The sequence below is a fragment of the Aphanomyces astaci genome, assembly GCF_000520075.1.
Source record: "Aphanomyces astaci strain APO3 unplaced genomic scaffold supercont1.66, whole genome shotgun sequence".
NCBI lineage: Eukaryota > Oomycota > Saprolegniomycetes > Saprolegniales > Verrucalvaceae > Aphanomyces > Aphanomyces astaci.
This window is the reverse complement of record NW_009798329.1, coordinates 154,661-174,882: the sequence shown is the minus strand read 5'-3', so window position 1 is coordinate 174,882 and position 20,222 is coordinate 154,661. Positions and strand designations below refer to the sequence as shown.

Here is a 20,222-nt window from a genome sequence, read left to right as displayed (position 1 = left end):
GGGGGGGGGGGCTAGTGATTGATGTCAGCTCGACTGTAAACTACGTCGCACGTTTGTGTGCGCGGATACAGTATACAGTATATATATCTATAGTACTACGTAGTACAGTGTAGTAACTTTGTGTTCATAGGAATCCCGTGCACCATAATACAGTAGTGTCGCTAGTATTACTAGTACTTTATTCGTCCCACCAACAGGTACTATTATACTGTAGTACTAGTACTAACGAGTCCAGAGCTGAACTGAACCGCCTGTTGTTGGCTGCTGTATGCACACGATGATGATGGTTCGAGTCATGTCGTCTGTCTCTACGCGACCGTCTCTATCCGCATGGTGAACTGCTGGGGCGTGTCTTCGTCATCGTTGGACAGCACCACGACCTTGTCGCCCTTCTTGGTCCAGCCCATCTTGACAGCGTCGTCCATCGCTTCTTCGAGCGTCATGGATTCAGACACCACCGGGTACAAACCTATTACACAGTCAGTACAAATACATCCAAACCAACTCCACGTCAGTCCACCCCAATGAGATGATAGCATGGATAAACCTACCGCGATGCAACTGCAGTTGGCGCCCGACCTTGCGGCTAGGAGTATAACTCATCACGGGCACACTGGGCTTGAACTTGGCCACGTCGCGCGCGAGGTTGCCGTCCTTCGTGAGCGCCACGATGAGCTTGGCCTTGAGTTCGTACGCGACGTTGACGGCGGCGCTGGCGAGCGAGTCGCGGCCGGTCACGATGGACGGGGAGATGGGGAACCGCGCCACGAACGACTCGCCTTCCTTGATGATCGACAGCATCGTCGACACCGACTCGACCGGGTACTTGCCCTGCGCGACTTCGCCACTCAACATGACACAGTCCGCGCCGTCCACCACGGCATTGCCCACGTCCAAAATCTACTTGAAACAAATCAGGTCATTTATTCAGTAAGAAATTTCCAAAAAAAATGCGACAAAAGCACCAAAAAAACCCAAAATCAAGGGTGCAGGACATGCATTCCGCAGTTTCCAAGTCAAAACTCGCGTCGCAAAATTTCCAAAAAACCGCGACAAAATCACCAAAAATCACCAAAAAAACCCAAAACCTTGCCGGACATGCATTCCGAGTCAAAACTCGCGTCGCCAGAACCAACATTCAGCAGGTTGAAGGACATGCATTCCGAAATGGACTTGAAATGGAGGTAAGGACGACCTCGGAGCGGGTGGGGCGGGGGTTGCGGATCATGCTGTCGAGCATTTGCGTGGCCACGATGACGGGTTTGCCGACCGCGTTGGACTTGGACACCATCATCTTCTGGCACGTAAACACTTGGGCGAGGGGAATTTCGACGCCCAAATCACCTCGGGCCACCATGATGCCGTCGGCGACGGCCAGAATTTCGTCAAAGTTGGTCACGCCCTAACGACATACACGTGTGTACAATCGTCAGTCTATCATCGGATAGATATATATCATACAACAAGCTTGATTCGTACTTGGTGGTTTTCGATCTTGGCAATCAGCTTGGGGGACGGGTGGTCGGCGGGCCAGTACTTGGCCATCGTCGCCTTCACAAACGACTGGACCGCTTCAATGTCGGCCGCCGATCGCACGAATGACACCGCGATGAAGTCCATGTCGTGCTTGATGCCAAACTCAACGTCTTGCTTGTCCTTCTCAGTCAACGCGGGCAAGTCCACGACCAGCCCCGGAAGGTTTACGCCCTTGCGGTTGCCCAGCACTTCGGTGTTTTCCACGCGGCAGTGCACCTTCATATCGCAAACGAGTAGTGATATGAGTCCGTTGGCTACATGTCGTTGCGGATATGGATGTACTGTACCTGGCCGTTCTCGATGGATTCCACCGTGAGCGAAATCAACCCATCGTCCAGCAAGATCGTGCTTCCCGTCGACACAGTCTCGGCCAACTTGGCGTACGTTACGTACAGCAATTCTTTGGTGCTGTTCTACATTCGTACAAACATGATCCATATCGGTTACGAGATATACAAAATGGGGAATGTTGGTGGTGGTGCAAAATCCCATATCGCTTACGAGATGCAATAATCGGTGGCGGATATCAAATATTCAATACCTTTTTGAAACGCTCGTCCGTGGTGATCGTAATGGCGTCGCCCTTGGTCAAAGTCACTTTGTTGCCGTCGGCGAAGCTGCCGCCGCGGATTTCGGGGCCTTGGGTGTCCAGCAAGACGGAGCGGAGGTTGAAATCGCTGCCGTGAGCGCCGTGCACACCGCGAGCCGCGCGCAGGTTCACCGTGCCTAGAAAGTAGTTGTCATAAGTCGGGAAGCTGTCGAAGGACATGAAGTTGACCGTACGGAGCTCGGCTTCTTCGTACGTGGCGTGGGAAAAGTTGATGCGGGCAATCTTAAGCCCGGCGTCGACGAGCTCCTGGGTGGTCTTGGCATCTTCGGAAACGGGACCGATGGTGCCCACAATCTATGTGTGTGTCCTGATGAGAATCAATGGGATGCGGGGCAAAAGTTGGAAGGTATGATGCGTGCCTTGGTCATGGAGAACAGATGCCCTTCGGCGTTCTTGAAGCCACGGCTCGTGATGGAGCGCTTGGAGATCGTAGGGCCACACACGGTGGTGGCGACGCGCTGCAGGTGGCGAAGCATGGTCAATCAAATACGTACTAGTATTCAAAAGTGACAAAAAGTTGGAGTGGCGGATGCTCCATCCATGGAAATCAAAACAACTCCATCTTCGACCAACTTCGACGACCAACTTCGATTTGAAATCTCTTGTAAACTGTATCCTGTTCGTCTCGGCTACTTCGATTCAACATGCCACTGTGCCCTTTGCTCGATCCACCACAAGCCCCAGCGGACGCGAAGCTGTGTCATCGTGCTGGTCATATCCCAGGACAATGGCTACGCTTTAATGGCACTCTATAATGTCACGTAATGAAATCATTCGAAGGCGGTAGACGCCATGTCTAGATGACTGGTGGACAAGCGTCGCGATGTGGCACTGAGAAACTGCATTGCGCGCCTCTTTGACTGTTGACATCGTCCAACGCCCACAAGAATTGGGCCACTGTCGGAATTTTCCCACTTCAAGTTTCGCAGTTTTGTTGGTTCGTATGATGGGTAAATTCCTACCGCTAGGGAATATCCCTGGAGAAGGGGAAGGTTCCCAATGGTACTAACGTTCAATTCGAGTCGACATCGATGTGCCGTATCCGAATCCGTATAAACAGACCTGCGACACTTCAGTTTGTTTTCGCTCCGGACATACAAAATTTAGTATTAATGGATGACTTCGATTTACTAGTATTGCACTTACAGTACCAATTTATATAGGTTTACCGTATTCAAAGAATTCGTGTTAATATTAATAGTACCAAATATAGCAAGTGTACTATCGTAATACTATTAATAATAGTTGTATTACATAGTACACTTGCAGTGAATGGCTTACTACTACGTAGTAGAACGATAAGTTAGGACGTGTCCTGCAGTAGTAAGTTAGTAGTACGATTAATAACGTTATTAATAGTATTTATTTTAACGGAATACTACCGCTAGTACTATTAGTAGTACCCCTTACATAGTACAGTACAGTAATATTCATGACAAATGTACTACTTCGACGTACTACGGTATTTAGGATATGAGCGGTTTGATTCGTTCCTTTCAAGCGAATCAAATGCTTTTCTCTGTCAACCCTCCACTCTGATTGGATGTTTGTGATCTTAAAACAAAACTTGTGGAGGAGTTCAGTGATTTCGCAACCCATGCTGCACTTCCAACGCCTGGCTCGCGCAGACATCGCGGCAACATCCTGGCTCCGACGGCTCTCGACATCACATGCACCCCTCCGCTTTCTCATCGTGGAGGGGTATTCCGAGGAAGGTCGCAAGGAACTAGTAGACAATGGGGCGAGGATCGCCTCTGACTTGTACGCGACGATGCTCGCTTCTTCCGCTGGCAGCATACCCACGACCCACCACGTGATCTACCCCACCGATGGCCCCTTCGAGCTGCCCGACTTGAGTCAATTCGACGGCGTCGCGTGGACAGGTTGCAGGTACTGTCATTCCTTCCCATTGAGCGGCTCATTCGTAAGGCTACCTGGTTAGGCTTACTGTCCATCAAACCGAAGATCCTCATGTTCAACGGCATTTAAAGCTGGCGCGTCAACTCTACGCATTTGGTAGCCTTTCGTAGTCTTATGGCTTCATATGGTCATTGAATCATCTTAGGCATACCTCAATTTGGAAGTTGCTGGGCATCGCAAGTCGCCGTGTTTGCTGCCGGTGGCAAAGTGGCCAAGAATCCAAACGGGCGGGAAATGGGTCTTGCTCGAAAGGTATGTCCTCCCGCCACTTTCCAGTCAAGTCCTATGCTGTTGAATTGTTCATTTATAAGTCTAACTATAAATATATATATATAGATCCAGCTCACGCCGGAAGGCCGAGGCCATCCACTGTACGAAGGAAAGTCAAGTGAATTTGACGCGTTTACGAGTCACTACGACGAAATTACGCACTTGCCACCAGGGGCCATCAAGTTGGGTCGCAATGCGTTTTCGCTTATGCAAGCTGTGGCCGTCCGGTATTTAAAGGTATTGTCTTTCTTTTACCGAAAATTTGGTGACTTTTTGCTGATTTTTCGCCAAATCTATCAATTCTTTGTCCTGACTTTTGTATGTAATGATCGTCCAGTATTACACTAATTTCAGTCACACACTATTTCGGTGTTGCATTTGGTCGAAGAGCGGATTTGATTGGCCGCTTGATTCGTGTTGTGGTTGTTTTGATTGGTCAATTTATCGATTGTATTTCTGCCGATTTGGCGATTCTGGTCATTCGATATAATCCACTCCAATTTCGAGTCGACAATATATATATATATATTGTCGACTCGAAATTGGAGTAATATATATATATATATATTACTGTTGCTGGCATCGTTCTGGAGAAACTAAGCCACATATCAGGGCGAGTTTTGGGGGTTGCAGTACCATCCCGAATACAATTTGCACGAAATGGCACGGCTGACCCATGCGCGGCGGGGGCGATTGGTCAACTACGGGCTGTTCCGCGACATGGACGCTGCGGATCGGTACGTTTCATAGGTCTTTTGAATGCATAAACATACATTGGTGGTGTGATGTAGGTACGTGGCAGAGCTGGAGCTACTTTACGCCAATCCCCATCGCAAAGATATTGCATGGCGACTTGGCATTGACGCAGACGTGCTGGACGACGACATTCGGTGCATCGAAGTGAAAAATTACATCAAGCACTTGGTCTTGCCATACAAACAAGCTCGCGCGTTGTTGTTGTGAGCGGTTTCCACGCGGACTGTCGCATATCTGAATAATATATCATCAATGCATATATTGTGAATTATCGCTAGTATAAACAAACATCCAACATGTTGTCGATTCAATATGGAATCACGCTGGAGTTCTGATTGGTTGAATTTATACTTGTCCGTTCTGTAAGAGCCAATCAAAACCACTCAAAATTGGATTAGCCAATAGCGTCGATTCGGCGATTCGATTCGACCGCGTCTGGAAATTTGTAACTAACAGTAACTTACTATTAAATACTACGAAGTATAATAGTATATATACCAATTGAATGATTGCTTGGTGAAGGATGTTACACTATGAACCTCCTGATTCTCGAATACACGTCCTAGATACCCAACTGCCTCGGACCGACTGACCGACTGGGGCTGTTTCAAATGAAGTCAGCTTAGCTTGATGTAATTCTTATGCCGTTTAGGGTTCATTCTTGTGCCTAGATGGCGATACAGTATGCCGCCGCATCCTTTTGTGTCCGTCATGCTGGTGTTGACATCCCTATAACACATTAACCTTGGTTCAACGTCGGAAATCCCATTTTGGAGGAGAATCGTTACATCCTGGTTCGAGATTTCGGCCGTCTAATTGGCTCAAATGTGAAACCCCCCGATCCTTCTCTAAAACGTCGTTACAGAACCGTTTCGTTTTCGTTGCATGGCCTGGTGGTTCTTGACAGAAGATCGCTGGTGGTGGTGAACAAGTTGGCATTTTGCGAATCATAATGCTCCGAAAAGCGCAGGACGGACACGACCAGGCTGAGGTGGTCAGCGGTGGCGGCGGAGGTGGCCTTTTCGTACGAACCCCATACATGTACCATTGAAACAACCATACCTCTCAAACACGAAATCTCTGGTAGGACGAGATCTCTCGCGAATCGTATGCGGTAACCATCGCCAAAGCAACCAGCGGTGGCGACAACGCTAGCGACAAGCAGCTCCTTCAGAGTACTACGAAGCCAAAGCACAAAATCCACCCAAGAATGTACTAACTCTAGTGCTGTATCTTGACAGGTCCAAAGCTGGGCACCCTTGGAGGGGTGTATTTCCCGTGCTTGCAGTCCATCTTGGGCGTCACGTTGTTCCTTCGCATGCCGTGGGTGACGTCCCAGGGCGGCGTCGTGCTCACATGCGTCCTCTTCTTCATGTGCCAATCCGTGGCGTATTTGACCACGTCGTCCATCTGCGCCTTGGTGACCAACGGTACACTCACTTGCCAACTAGTACATGCTACAGCCACACTTGGCTCCACATGCCTTTGTTCTTGCAGGCAAGGTCTCGGCGGGCGGAGTATACTTTTTGATTTCGCACACCCTTGGCGTTGGTACACCCCCTCCCTCCCCTGTCCATGTATAGATCTGATGTTCTCGTGTCCACAATGCAGAAACTGGGTCAGCCATCGGTCTCCTCGTGTTTGCCGGCTCCACATGCAGCTTGGCATTCAGTGTGTTGGGCGCGACGGAAATTTTCAAAAATATTTTCGACACGTCCTTGTGGCCTGTGACCGACTCGCGGGTGTTTGCGCTCGTGCTACTCGTGGTCCTCTGTGGCATCTCGTCCGTCGGTACTGACCCATGGCAAAGCTCACCCTTTCGTTATTGCATTCATTCGTAACTTAGGCATGAAGTACATCAACATGGCCGGCACCGCCTGCCTCGCGATTGTGTTGGGCTCAATTGCCGCGGCGGTCGTGGGGCTGGTTGTGCACGCCAGCCAAACCATGTACGAACCGGATTTTCTCATCTTTATGCTGTTTCGTTGTCGTTGTTAGGTGATATCTTTCAAAATATCACAACGTGTACATACTGTGTGGTGTTTCACATCGTGCATTGTGTAGCCAACCAGGGGATGTCGTTTGGTTTGATAACATGCAAACCAACTTCACCGTGGACCCGAAGACCAATGTCCTGCCCAACTTGGCCATGATGATCTCGTTGATCTACCCCGGCACAACGGGGTACATGTCCGGAGCCATGCGGTACGAACTCGCCTGCGAAAGCAACCAAGTTGGCGTGTGTTCGACGTCATGAGATATGTAGGGCCAGCCAATTGGAAAACCCGGCGAGATCCGTGCCTCTTGGCACAATCGGTACGGATATATATATATATATATTATATAATTCATAAAAAATATATAAAAAATATTAATACATCTCCGAATACACCAACCACGTCATCTATATATATATATAATATATATATATATGGCACCTTGTAGCTGCGATGCTCACGGTGTTGGCGATCAACTTGATGGTGGTGGTTGTGTTTGGCTCGGTCGTGTCCAACCAAGTAAGTAGTCGAGGTGGCTGTGCAGTTATATGTATTGACTTTGCACCCCCAATAGACACTCAAGTCGGACAAACTCATCATGTCCACACTCGCATTGCCGCACAAACAGATTGTGAACGTCGGCATCTTCTTCAGCGCGATCGGCGGCGCCCTGCAGAATCTGATCAGCCAGCCGCGCATGCTCGCCGCGATGGCCAACGACAACGTCGTGCCGTTCCTTCGGCCGTTTGTCATCCAGGATGGCCAAGAGCCTCGCCGCGCCATCGTCCTGTGCATGTTCTTGACGTGCATCCCGTGCTTTGCAGGTGCGTTGCTAGAAACTCGACAGGCATTGCTCATCACGTGGCTAGGCAACTTGGATTACCTGTCGCCATTCCTCACCATGGTCAACTTGATGTTGTGTCTCACACTCAACCTGGCGTGTTTGGCCGCGTCGTGTGCCCACACCCCTGGCTTTCGCCCGCAATGGTATTGCTATTCTTTTGTGAATATAGTATATTATATATATATAGTCTATACACCAATATATATATATATATTTTATGTAGGCGATACTTTCACTGGTCCACGGCGTTGCTTGGGGCGTTGTGGTGCTTTGGGCTGATGATGTTCTTCTCGTGGGTCAAAGGGTTGCTCGCGATTGCCATTTGCATCGCTGTGCGAGTGTACGTCAAGTACGTGGGCGTCGCACAAGACTGGGGCGATTCTGTCCGTGGCATGCAGCTGGAACTGGTATGAATGGATACACGACTTATTATACAGTATGAGGCAGGGCATAATTCATTTTTCATAATTTGGAAATAAATAAAATATATTTTCTATTTGTTCGACAAACATATATCACAACTTGACGTAGGCATGCACGTTGTTGAAAATGCTCAACACGACGACGGAAGAAGAACACACCAAGAACTGGCGGCCCCAAGTGCTCGTGTTTTCGAAAATGGACTCGACGGGGCTGCCAGTGTCGCCCCAGATCCTCCACTTTGCCAGTCAGCTCAAGGAGGGCCACGTACGTAATGTCCAACCTCCCTCCCTCCCCCAAATTGCTGAGGGTACTGAGCTCGAGTGTAGGGGCTCGTGGAAGTAGTGGGGCTCGTGCACGGCAACGACGACAACACATACGACACGTGTCAGGCAGCCACGCTGGTTCTGCGCCAGCACTTGGCGTCAGCGCACCTGTCGGGTTTTGGTCATGTCTACGCGTGCAAAGATGCGCTGCAGAGCATGGGCACGGTGGCGGAAGCATCGGGCATGGGCCCCCTCCGAAGCAACACGGTAGTGGTGGGGTGGCCCAACACGTGGGAGTCGGGGGACGCGACGCCGTATGTGGACATGCTGCACGACATGATCAACTGCAAGAAGGCACTGGTGGTGCTCAAGAACATGGAGACATTTCCGTTCAACGATGTCAAGAAGAAAGGGCACATTGACGTGTGGTGGGTGCTGCACGACGGTGGCCTGTTGTTGCTGGTATAATATATATATATATCTATATCATTTACAGGGACTTATGAAGTGATGTAGATTCCGTATCTGTTGCGACTGCACCGGGTGTGGCGAAAATGCACGTTGCGATTGTTTGCCATCGTATCGAGCCAAGAAGATGCTGGCGAGGTATATTTCGTGCCTAAGCAAGTTGCTACATCGGAAGATATTAAATATATGTGTTGTAGATGCAAACTCGGCTAAAGGATTTTCTCTCCCACGCGCGCATCGAGGCGGAAATCCACGTGGTCGAATTGAGCGACTCAACAATCTCGAGCTTGTTGCCCAAGCGATCGGCAGAGGAGCTGAACCACAAAAAGGAGGCCCTGGACCGGATGAAGGTACTAGTAACGTTACTCACTACTTCCAAATAAGTTGCTGTTTCACTTTACGCTTGGTTTTGAGTAGGTGTCGACACTGTCGTTTTCGGTGCGCAACCCGTTGCAGTACAGCCAACTGACTGACGAGCTCAACGACGTTGGGTCATTTGTGGAAGAAGAAGACGTCCCGGCCGTGCTGAGCCCGCGGAAGAGCAAGCCGCCACTGCCCAAGGGGTACATTTCCGTGGACCCACGCATGCTCCACGCCCAGAAATTCAACCGTCAAGTGCAGGTTGGAACCGGTAACCAACCTGTTCAAGCTAACATGTGGATATAGTTGCAATCTGCCAACGCGTCGCTGATCGTGATGAACTTGCCACGCCTCATCGGCATTCCTGCCCAGGATTGTACGTCAAATGTGTCTGTAGCGAACTCAATCGCGTCGTTGTTACTGTGGTTAGTTATGCACTATGTCGAAGCCCTGACCGAAAACCTCTCGTCGGTCCTGCTTATCCGCGGCAGTGGCCGCGAAGTAGTTACCCTGCAAGCTTAATTCCCCTTACTTATACAACCTACAACTTGATATCTGGTTCAATAGCTTGCTGTGGTAACAACGACTGTTCAATCTTGGGCGGTTTTCATTGGTTATGACGGATCCTTTATCAAGTGCATTTATCCGGATAATTCCAGATCCCTTGCGATTGGTTGATGAATGGTCGCGTTTGATTGGCCGATGCCTTACGCACTTCTGGGACCAGTAAACTTGCCGACTCGGAAGCAAAATGCAGCGCGTTCCTCGATCGATTATCCGCCAGGTAACGACATGTCCTGAAGTGGAGGTGTTCATGAACGCGCACAGTTTAGCAGCGAACCTGCGTACTCGTTTGTGAAGGCGCGTCGGGCGTACCAGGCGGAAGTCGCCGACCTGCGCAAGCTGTACTTGCAGCAAGAAAACGCCCGCCGAGAGAAGCTGGCCCGCGATCAAGCGTAAGAAATCTATATGCTGTCGAGTACTGACTGAAGCGTAGCGCCGAGCGTGAACGCGTGTTGAAGGCCAAGTCTGCGCGCTTGGAGGTTAAGCGCCAATTGCAGGCCATCCGCGCCAAGGAAGTGGAAGCCGAGAAGGCCGAACACGCCGAGTTTGTCGCCAAGCGATTCCAGGAGAAGAAGGTCGTGCGTGAACAGCACGAAGCGTCCGTGGAAGCCAAGCGCGTGGCGGTGTTGGGCCAACTGACAGAGCACAGTAAGACGTGGATCTCCCCCGAGTCCATCGACGACCAGCTGGCGGAGGCGGCGTTCGCGACCCAGCTCAAGGAAGCCACGGAAAGCAAAGTAGGCAACTTGGGGGCTCTCTCGTGGCTGGAACGGTTGAAGACAATGAAGCCTGTCGACTACGATGACGTTGACGACGAAAAGAAGTAAAGGCCAATAGTACACAACCTTGTTGTATGTCTGTAGCCTTGAAATACGTTGAGCATGGGAATTAGGAATTGAGATGGGGCGATGGGGAGATAGGCTTGGAATGTTTGATGACATTCGTGTGGTTGCAGTACAACTTGCACAGCAAACTCATGTAGGACGGTGTAGCTCATTGCAGCACCTCCTTCAGAGCCGACTTTGATTTCTTCATCACGCTGATTGCCCAGTGGAGTCACAAGGAATCGAACTACATTGGACTCTTCGCCATAACTATTGTCGTCTTCCACTGCGCTACATCGCGTAGCCCAAGTGGCGCACTGTACTGTAGGCCTAACTTACATGCAGCCTACATGTAAGTACTGTATCGTTAGGCGTAAATAATGAGGCCCTACCTTCTCTAAGCCTTCTCACGGGAGTCTGGAATGTATGACCACTGGACAGAGCGACCATATACAACAGGACAAGGGCGTGAGTGAAGTCTGTAGATGTACATTTTGACACCGAAACTGTGGCCATATTTCCACCGTGCAATTGAGTAGAGCGTTGGACGACGCCACCTTGCGTGAGCATGGCTCAAGGGAGTGGCACAAATCACCCTAATCCCCCTTTGGCTAAGCGTAATTGGTCGTTGGATGCAATGCGAGCCAATGCAACGCCCTTCTATTTTTACCCATTCATTGGCCTTTCCCCGTCTCAACAGGACCTTTTGCTGCAGGTCACTTGGGATCAGTCAGCATGTCCATGAATCGGCCGTTAAAAGCACTGATGCCTCGCCCCGACCTCGTCGAAGACGACTTCAGTTCCACCCGCCCCGCCGGACGCAGCGATTCCATTGATAAGGGCAGCGAGTCGGATGGTACGACCTGTCCAATTGTCATACGAGTCATAACGATTCGGTTAGGACTGGATGGCAGTGCCCCCGGCAGCGACGACAAGGCCGTTGTCGTGTTGGCCACGTCTGAGCTCCTTCCGCTTGAAAACGTAGCCGAGGAATTGGCAGCCCTGCGTCGAGCCATTCAAAACCACGACTGGCTCGTGCAGTACGGTGTACAGCCCCCTTCCCTGTTCTTTAGTGAGTTGCTCATGTGGGTGGTCATAGGCCATAGAATCGTTTCGACGAGGCATGATCCATCACACAGCAGCGACATGCGGCGTCGTGGACGTTGGCTTGCTGCACCGACTCCAGGAGGCGAGCCTCAACCTCCGTTCGGCCATGAGCAAGAACGCGCTCTTGGCCCTGGCAGAGTGCTTTGAGTTCGCCCCCGACAAGATGGCCGACCTGGACCTGTCGACAGTCGTGGAATCCATCTTGAACCGCGCCGCATGCGAAAAAAAATTCCTGCGCGACGCCGCCGACCACGCCCTGGCTAAATTGGCAGCTTACGTGCCAACTGCGCGAGTTCTCACCGCGTTGACCAGCGTTGCCGGCAGCAAAAACAGCAAACTATGTGTCGCAGGCTGCAATGGCACGGTATGGATGGACATGGCAAGTTTCTCGTTACTGGTTAAATGACTCGGACAATGTGCATTTTAGATGCAGTGCCTTCAGGAATTGAAATCTCGGGGACTCGTCTTGTCTGACCAAGAGGTACGACTGTAGAGAGTTATGAAGGACTAGGCGCATTATTTACGTATGTTCGGGTTGACCAGGCGACGGCGGCTCTAATCTGCCAGTTGGTCAAGTTTCGAAGTGGCAAGGATGCCAAGGTCCGCGACGATGCACTGGTGGCTCTACGACTCGTGAGTGAACTGGTGGGCAGTGCAGCATCCTTTGAAGCGGCAGTTGCAAAAGCTGTGACGAGTAAACCAGTGGTGATGAAGGTGATTTCCGATACAAAGGTTGTCAGTCGACCGCAGTCAAAGGGCTTAAGGCCATCAGGCACCAGCTTGCGCGACAACCTTCGGCTGAATCGAACGACTGTAGAATAGTTAGACAGCCATGAATCGACTCATGAACTACAATACTTATGGCCAAAAGCTGAGGGCGTACCCAATTGTTTTGTAACTTTGTGATGAAATACAATTTCAAATATTGTACAGTAACTGTAGTCTTTCTGTACCTATCCCTTTGATACCGTTTCACTAAGAAGGCCTTACTTAAAAGGGTTTTAATCAATGACAAATCCTTCCCGAGAAAAATCATTTCTTAAAAAATCAAAGTGATCAAAAACTATAGACACACTACTGACCAGGGTGAACCAGTGAGTGGATTTTTGGATTTTTGTCCAGGAAAAAGCGTATTTCAGCGCCATTTTGATTCAGCATTATAGTGAATTGCTTGACGACAAAATTGATGCATCAAAACCGTTGCATTTGATATTTAAAGTATTCTAAAGTCGAAAACCTTCCTGCAGACGAATTCGACCACACTTTTGCACTCCAAATCGATGTGAAGTATATTTAGAGCACTCTACCTGCCACTAAATGATGTTGTAGAAGGATATCTACAACATTATTCTACAAAACCGCATCAAAACGCAATACTGTGCATTGGTCCGTAGATATGCTCATTCACCGAGATTTTTCAAGACGACTTTTCGATGCAATTTTTTTAAGTTGACACGTTGCGACTTCAATAATGACATATAAGTTAACAACGCATCTAATACACCTTGCGGAATTGAAATTGGTGCAGGAATCATGGAAATCCCTTCCATCGAGTCCAACTTTGGACCTCAAGCAAAAATCGACTTTTCTTGGAAAAGATACACTTGCATTTGAGCCTTATTGGAGTGTCTACTAGTGTACGTGCCAAACTGCTCTGTGAAGGTCCAAAAATCAGATATAGTGTATGTGCTATACAGTATTTAGTGTATGAATCAAGGACTTTGGTGGGTTAATAGTGTGAGTCTAGTTCTTGGTTGTGATTGGTTGTATATACATGGCGGACAAGAGGTTTGATTGGCTGTATATAGTTGGCTGGCAATGGTTTTGATTGGTTGTATATAGTTGGCTGACAATAGGTTTGATTGGCTGTATATAGTTGGCTGACAATGGCTCAAATGCAAGTGTATCTTTTCCAAGAAAAGTCGATTTTTGCTTGAGGTCCAAAGTTGGACTCGATGGAAGGGATTTCCATGATTCCTGCACCAATTTCAATTCCGCAAGGTGTATTAGATGCGTTGTTAACTTATATGTCATTATTGAAGTCGCAACGTGTCAACTTAAAAAAATTGCATCGAAAAGTCGTCTTGAAAAATCTCGGTGAATGAACATATCTACGGACCAATGCACAGTATTGCGTTTTGATGCGGTTTTGTAGAATAATGTTGTAGATATCCTTCTACAACATCATTTAGTGGCAGGTAGAGTGCTCTAAATATACTTCACATCGATTTGGAGTGCAAAAGTGTGGTCGAATTCGTCTGCAGGAAGGTTTTCGACTTTAGAATACTTTAAATATCAAATGCAACGGTTTTGATGCATCTATTTTGTCGTCAAGCAATTCACTATAATGCTGAATCAAAATGGCGCTGAAATACGCTTTTTCCTGGACAAAAATCCAAAAATCCACTCACTGGTTCACCCTGGTCAGTAGTGTGTCTATAGTTTTTGATCACTTTGATTTTTTAAGAAATGATTTTTCTCGGGAAGGATTTGTCCTTGATTAAAACCCTTTTAAGTAAGGCCTTCTTAGTGAAATGGTATCAAAGGGATAGATAGATAGGTACAGAAAAGACTACAACATTTGAAATTTTTCAAGTTTTTGTCCAGATCAACCGTCCTTTCTGCTGGATGTTTGGAGGGTTCGAAATATATTCATTCCCATATAACCTAATGGTGAGAATATTGTTTGAATCACTTGGAACAGTAATATAATGATATCTGAAGGAAAGTTAATAACCATCTGAAGATACAGTTATAGTATTAATATCAAATTAATTCACACCAATCAATGGTGGCTTTATTTGATAACCATTTTTATACCGGTACCCATTACCCATTTCTATACCCAGCAAATTGTGATTCCAACAAGTTCCCTTAAGTACGCCATCCTGATCTTACCATTTGTATGCGTTCGATTCCATGTCAGGCAATTATATTTAATTCAATACAAGTTTCAAGACGATGGTTTAGAGTTTGCCCGTACAGTAGTACCTCATGATCTCTGTTGTCGAACCTGATTGGCTTGAATGACTATCACACTCATGATTACAAGGATGACAAGGATGCCGTCAAGTCTTTTTTCCCAGGGTTCATCCCGCCCCGCCCATGCTCTTACCAACCTAACATTGGCATACACGACCGGCTCCGCGTTCTATGACTTTAGCCACCGGTTTCTCACGGTGCAGTAAACACAATGCTAGGGCCAAAGTATCCGAGCATGCTGCAGGAATCTCTTTAGCGTGTGCTAGCTAGAATGGGCGGTTAGTATGGATGGGTACGGGCGGGTAGCCAGAGGTACCGATTGCTAAAACCAGCTGGAACGTTGCCACCTCGCCGCGTGTGGTGGCCGGTTCCATTTTCATTTGACTTTTCCAGACCAACCTACCGTATGCGAGGACTGAGTGGAGTGGTCGTAGTCGTTGGCCTGTGCGCTGCAGCTTCGGCTTCCCACGGCCTCAACCCTCGCCAGAATTTCACGGCGGCGCTGTCACTCAAGACAACCTCGCCCCCTAAAGCCGCCGCTTCCACCAGCCACGAGGCCAAGTCGACTGTGGCCCCACCTACCGCCTTTGTCGACTGGGATCACTTGTTCCCGATCACGCATCACGAACTGGGGATCGTGCGCAATGCAACCAACACAACCAACGCCACGCACATCTCACAGATTCTAAACGCAAACTCGACTAAATCTACAGGCAGCAACCACTCGAACGGGACCTCCGTCAGCTCCGGGAATGCCACTGCCGCCGACGGCACCGCTGTGCATGGCGCGCCCCATCACGCCACCAACGCCACTAGCCCGCACGTTCAACACGCCAACACGAGTACCGTTGTCAACTCGTCGCATGTGAATAAGGGCACCTCCATCAACGCAACGACCAGCGTGACTGCCCATCTGTCTGGCCACCACACAACCACCAATTCCAGTGGTTACAATGCCACGAATTCGCCCGTGGTGCTGCTGAATACTACGAATTCATCGAGTCACGTGATTGGGGGGAACAACAACACGTGGACGCCCATCAACGCCACCAAGCAGAAGACCAACGCCACGGGCAACGCGACCGACGTCATTCAAGTCCATTCGACAGTGTTGAATTCAACCAAGGCGACGACGGCGGTACCCCATCCTACGACTCATTCGTTCCGAACCACGAGCGCGCCACGCACCACGGCATCCCCTACCACCACTAGACTCCATGCCGCGACTGGAGCCCCCACAACAACTGTGCCGCGTACTACTGTTGTTGTTGTGCCTGTGACCACGACGGCGGTCGTCCAGGTGGCGTCTGTCGTGCACGCCAGCGACGTGTCGGCCAAGAAGGAAGCATCCTTCAACCAGATGTACACGACGGCCTTTGTGATCGTCGGGTGTGTCGCCGCGGCATGCGTCCTGGCGCTGGTCGTGCTTGTGGTCCGCCGGCGCAACGCGTGGGTGCCCCATGCGGTCCCGACGACTCCACCTGCGTCCGACAAGGATAACTTCCCTCCGGCCCCGACCCCCGTGAACTTTAACACTGAGATAGTCATCGCATAAGGCGAGCCCGAGTATTTAAGATAGCTGTGGTTCTGCAGGTGCACGTTTCGGCTAAAAAGGACGTAAAAAAGTGTGAAAATTGACTGAAAAAAAGGATAATTTTTGCAATTTTTTCTTATCGCATGGCACCCTGTGCAATAAAAATGCGCGATTCACATTCCTGTCCACCACTTGACCATTCGCGCCACGACTTATCGCCATGGACCCGAAGGAACGGAAGAAGCTTGAGCGACAGAAGAAGAAGGCCAAGGCCCTGGAGCGCAAGAGCGCTAAGAAGCCCAATGTGGCATCGTTGAAGCCTGTGTCACAGCCTACTACATCCCACAAGCGACCGAGTGAGCCATCGGGCAGTAGTGCCGCGCCTCCAGCCAAGAAACAACAGATCGAGAAGGCCAAACCCCTCCCCGTACCCTCCAACTACACGGGTCCTGAGAAATTCCTCACGCCGTCACATCCCGACTTCCATGACATCCTCACCCGGTCGTACGTTGGGTTTGTGCACGAGCCTGCGGCCGCGCAGCCTCGCGAGTTCCACGCGGGCATGCGTGCCGCGTTCGAGCACCTTCGTGACAAAGGGTACTTTCAGTACGACGTCGTCATGGCCGGCGGCAAGCACTTGTCAAGGACGTTTGTGCGGCGCACCCTTGTGGGCAATTTTGGTACTAACTCAACCATCAACGTTAAAAAACGTTAAGCAACAATGTCGCCTCATATGAATCTAGGCATCACGTACAAGTACTTGGGCCTCCGCATCTTTGCGCATGCGTGGGACGTTCCGTCGAGCGCCGCCGTGTTCCGCAACCTGTACGCGTTGAACCAGGCCATCGTGGCCCGCACCAAAGCATCCGCGTCGCCGGCGCCGCCATCCTGCGAGTACAACTTGACGTTGATCAACTACATGGAGCCGGACAATCCGGTGTTGGGGCTCAAGGACGATCTGACGTACGATATGGGCAAAGTGAGCGTGAGTTGGCACGCCGACTCGTCGCTGGAGGACTTTTCGTCCATCGGAGTGTACCACACGTTGCTCCCCACCAAGAAGAGCAAGAAAGGGCCGTGCGACTGGCGCATCGCTATGAGGCTGTCCCCAGACGTACCTGGCGCCAAGACGACCCCGCCGTTGGTGGTGCCCACGGGAGATGGCGATGTGTATTACCTCAACGGAGACTTCAACCATCACCACCAGCACATGGTCCTCTCTGGCACTGCTGTCCGAGTGAGCAGCACGCATCGGGTGGCTGTGACGGCCGAAGACACGTTGCAGTACATTCAGGCCAAAGTCACCGCCGCGTTGAAGAGTAGCGCGAAGGATCCGCAGGACAAGTGCCGTCGCGGCCACGCCGACGACGTTCGGCACGAGCAAACGGTAAGAATGCCTTTCTTTTACCCAAAATTTGGCTAACTTTTGTGCGGATTCTTTGCCAAATCTATCGATCGATTCTTTGTACTGCCTTTTGTATGTAAACACGTGTCGTCTTGTGGTGACTGGTATCACACGAATAAACATCACACGCTAATTCGAAAGTTGATCACACTAATAAAAATCACACACTAATTATGAAGTTGGTGCTTGTTTCCTGCAATCTGATTGGCTAAATCCTTCTGCCGATGATTCTTCTGTTCCTTTGGTTATGTCGATTCATTCAACGGTGAAGAAATAATATATTTGATTCTTTTCGTGTTTTGGGGTTTTACAGGTCGTTGTAAGGTCGAGAAATCTGGATGATAGGTTTATGGGACAAATATATCGCGTATTCGGACAGAGCATGTTCCCTTCCTAAATGGGAGCTATATAAGATTTGAAAAGTAATATTATTTGGTGAGACCTCGTCGGGTGTGAAAACATATGAGAATCTCGTAGAAATTGGAATGTTGCTTGCACTTGATTATTTTTCTGTCAGAAAACAGTCAAAGTATCATGCCCATATATTTCTGTCAGATGTGGTAGCCAAAGCCACAAACGACGTTCTTTGAAAAGAAGGTATATTATAATTTTTTTCTCGGACAACAGTTGCGAAAACAAGGTGTTGTCTGACAAATTTTGTGGCACCAAAAATATATTTGTCATATTTTTATTTGTTTTGAATAGTGTTGCAAGGAAAATAAATACATGTATCTGCAATTTGCAACGTAACTTGCAGTTACAGTGTAGTAGTGCAATCTCACTACTGTATAGTGTAGTATATATATATACATACATACAGTGCATGATGTGTTTGTTGTATGTACAGTAACTAGTATGCGTTTATAATATGGACATTTGATGGAAAACTGAACTCTATTCTTGGGAAATTAGACGGTAACGACGTTAGAAATGGACTGGCTGCGCCAATATTGGATCCAAGGCGACAAGCACAACGACCTCCATGTCGACTGGCAGCAGCCCATGTTGGCCCTCGAAGCCAGCTGGCGCAAACTCGAAGCGCGCACGAAAACGTTGGCAGACGCCCTCGTTCAGTCGCATGACGTTGACGACCTCAAGGTGCTCAAGGCCGTGCTGGAGGGTCTGCGCAACCGGCAAGTGGGCCGCGACCAGTTCGTGCATCGCATGAAGGACAAAGTGTTCAAGCGCATCGCCGCCGACTTCCAGCCGATGGAGCGGCCAGTGTGGACTGATTGGGACGACGTCCATTTGCTGCCAAAGGATCTCACGGCGACAATCGCCGCGCTCCATGCGCATAAACTAGTGTTGGAGAGTGAAAAGAAGAGGCAGTGGAAGATCCACGCGGGCACACGGCACAACAAAATTAATAAAGCGTAAACACGCTAAAAGTTAGTTCCCATTATTGTCATGTGGAATCATAATATGGGCCAACTTTTCACCTCATTATTAATAACTTGTTGATAATTTATACCCACTCAAATTCAAGTCAAACCACCACTTTTTCAAAAAGTTGGTATTTCATAAACTTTTTATATAAGTGAGTGCCCACATAGTTAAGGAGGAAAAGTGAGTGCTGAAAAAGTGGGTGATTCTTTACTTCAACCAGACCCTTATTAATAGCACAGGTTTTCTCGAAGACTCTTGCACCTTTCAAAGATCACCTGTCGTCTGTCGCCTTTGATATCTCACTCATATTTCTTCGCATTCATATCGTATTCTAACACTACGAAGTACAACAACGTACAGAGTACACTGTACTAGTAGTTATAGTAACCTGTACAGAAGTTATTGTGCTTTTCACAACTTTTGGCTATTCTGGGACTAAAACCCCTCTTTTAAACATGCACCCACGTATTGTGCTTTTCATGCAGTTTGCCCGTTGTTTAACTGCGTTAAACAACCAGACGTTTAAAATAATATAAGCCCGATTGAAGATAAAACAACCCTAAACATAAGTTCTGCATTTCAGCAGAATAAAACAACCCTTACTTTATTTCAGCTGCTAACTAATCGAGTTGCAGCACCAGGCCAACTTACGCCGTACAACAACCAGTTCATCACGATGCATACCGTATTAGGCTGTGAAATGGGAGTACTATACATCGTGTTGTCGTCTTGCCTTCCACGTACAGTGCTCAGGTTAGACCAGATCAAGAATTGTAGGTATGGCATAGCTTTGAATCATTGGACAGAGCGACGACTACGTGTACTGTAGCCTAACTATATCCCTAACGTTATATACATTACTCGGAGTAGATAATGTTAGTACTGTAGTGATCACGGATGGGAGGTTATGTATGTGGCCATAGCTCCTTCAGTTTCATTGCGTCAAGCACCTTGACCTGTTGACGTAAAGCAA

The 20,222-nt window shown here is 48.9% G+C and overlaps 7 protein-coding genes across 13 annotated transcripts; 6 read left to right on the top strand and 1 right to left on the bottom strand.

Annotated features, from left to right (window-relative positions):
- Positions 1–148: 148 nt before the first annotated feature.
- H257_15101 lies at positions 149–2,677 on the bottom strand. 2 transcript variants are annotated; one of them, XM_009843095.1, is made up of 8 exons: positions 2,506–2,677; positions 2,320–2,440; positions 2,078–2,262; positions 1,824–1,949; positions 1,480–1,752; positions 1,196–1,402; positions 552–900; positions 149–469 (listed from the first exon to the last, which is right to left on the bottom strand). In XM_009843095.1, the coding sequence occupies exons 1-8, from the start codon at positions 2,620–2,622 to the stop codon at positions 309–311; spliced, it is 1,539 nt and encodes a 512-aa protein (XP_009841397.1). In that variant the 5' UTR covers positions 2,623–2,677; the 3' UTR covers positions 149–308. The 2 variants fall into 2 exon arrangements, with proteins under 2 accessions (XP_009841397.1, XP_009841398.1); XM_009843096.1 differs by having other exon boundaries at positions 552–1,402.
- Positions 2,678–3,720: 1,043 nt separating this feature from the next.
- H257_15100 lies at positions 3,721–5,360 on the top strand. Of its 2 annotated transcripts, XM_009843093.1 has the most exons (6): positions 3,721–4,036; positions 4,089–4,162; positions 4,212–4,318; positions 4,403–4,573; positions 4,949–5,073; positions 5,128–5,360. In XM_009843093.1, exons 1-6 carry the CDS (start codon positions 3,744–3,746, stop codon positions 5,297–5,299), a joined length of 942 nt encoding a protein of 313 aa, XP_009841395.1. In that variant the 5' UTR covers positions 3,721–3,743; the 3' UTR covers positions 5,300–5,360. The 2 variants fall into 2 exon arrangements, with proteins under 2 accessions (XP_009841395.1, XP_009841396.1); XM_009843094.1 differs by lacking the exon at positions 5,128–5,360 and having other exon boundaries at positions 4,949–5,117.
- A 656-nt stretch (positions 5,361–6,016) lies between these two features.
- Positions 6,017–10,006, top strand: H257_15099. 2 transcript variants are annotated; one of them, XM_009843091.1, is made up of 19 exons: positions 6,017–6,116; positions 6,180–6,267; positions 6,334–6,522; positions 6,590–6,643; positions 6,704–6,883; positions 6,939–7,041; positions 7,157–7,297; positions 7,359–7,408; positions 7,538–7,608; positions 7,664–7,913; positions 7,959–8,076; positions 8,157–8,340; positions 8,465–8,620; positions 8,683–9,081; positions 9,136–9,225; positions 9,285–9,437; positions 9,505–9,708; positions 9,754–9,823; positions 9,878–10,006. In XM_009843091.1, exons 1-19 carry the CDS (start codon positions 6,045–6,047, stop codon positions 9,967–9,969), a joined length of 2,664 nt encoding a protein of 887 aa, XP_009841393.1. In that variant the 5' UTR covers positions 6,017–6,044; the 3' UTR covers positions 9,970–10,006. The 2 variants fall into 2 exon arrangements, with proteins under 2 accessions (XP_009841393.1, XP_009841394.1); XM_009843092.1 differs by having other exon boundaries at positions 9,285–9,708.
- A 117-nt stretch (positions 10,007–10,123) lies between these two features.
- H257_15098 (hypothetical protein) lies at positions 10,124–10,867 on the top strand. Its single transcript, XM_009843090.1, has 3 exons — positions 10,124–10,231; positions 10,276–10,403; positions 10,445–10,867. The coding sequence occupies exons 1-3, from the start codon at positions 10,199–10,201 to the stop codon at positions 10,836–10,838; spliced, it is 555 nt and encodes a 184-aa protein (XP_009841392.1). The 5' UTR covers positions 10,124–10,198; the 3' UTR covers positions 10,839–10,867.
- Positions 10,868–11,519: 652 nt separating this feature from the next.
- H257_15097 (hypothetical protein) lies at positions 11,520–12,878 on the top strand. Of its 3 annotated transcripts, none has more exons than XM_009843088.1 (5): positions 11,520–11,691; positions 11,737–11,875; positions 11,935–12,306; positions 12,370–12,423; positions 12,486–12,878. In XM_009843088.1, exons 3-5 carry the CDS (start codon positions 11,959–11,961, stop codon positions 12,762–12,764), a joined length of 681 nt encoding a protein of 226 aa, XP_009841390.1. In that variant the 5' UTR covers positions 11,520–11,691; positions 11,737–11,875; positions 11,935–11,958; the 3' UTR covers positions 12,765–12,878. The 3 variants fall into 3 exon arrangements, with proteins under 3 accessions (XP_009841390.1, XP_009841391.1, XP_009841389.1); XM_009843089.1 differs by having other exon boundaries at positions 11,737–11,880; positions 12,486–12,877; XM_009843087.1 differs by having other exon boundaries at positions 11,737–11,882; positions 12,486–12,877.
- Positions 12,879–15,308: 2,430 nt separating this feature from the next.
- Positions 15,309–16,578, top strand: H257_15096 (hypothetical protein). The gene has a single exon (XM_009843086.1). The coding sequence runs from the start codon at positions 15,331–15,333 to the stop codon at positions 16,477–16,479; it is 1,149 nt and encodes a 382-aa protein (XP_009841388.1). The 5' UTR covers positions 15,309–15,330; the 3' UTR covers positions 16,480–16,578.
- Positions 16,579–16,644: 66 nt separating this feature from the next.
- On the top strand, positions 16,645–19,302 carry H257_15095. 2 transcript variants are annotated; one of them, XM_009843084.1, is made up of 3 exons: positions 16,645–17,138; positions 17,202–17,845; positions 18,776–19,302. In XM_009843084.1, the coding sequence occupies exons 1-3, from the start codon at positions 16,679–16,681 to the stop codon at positions 19,238–19,240; spliced, it is 1,569 nt and encodes a 522-aa protein (XP_009841386.1). In that variant the 5' UTR covers positions 16,645–16,678; the 3' UTR covers positions 19,241–19,302. The 2 variants fall into 2 exon arrangements, with proteins under 2 accessions (XP_009841386.1, XP_009841387.1); XM_009843085.1 differs by having other exon boundaries at positions 16,645–17,845.
- Positions 19,303–20,222: the final 920 nt, after the last annotated feature.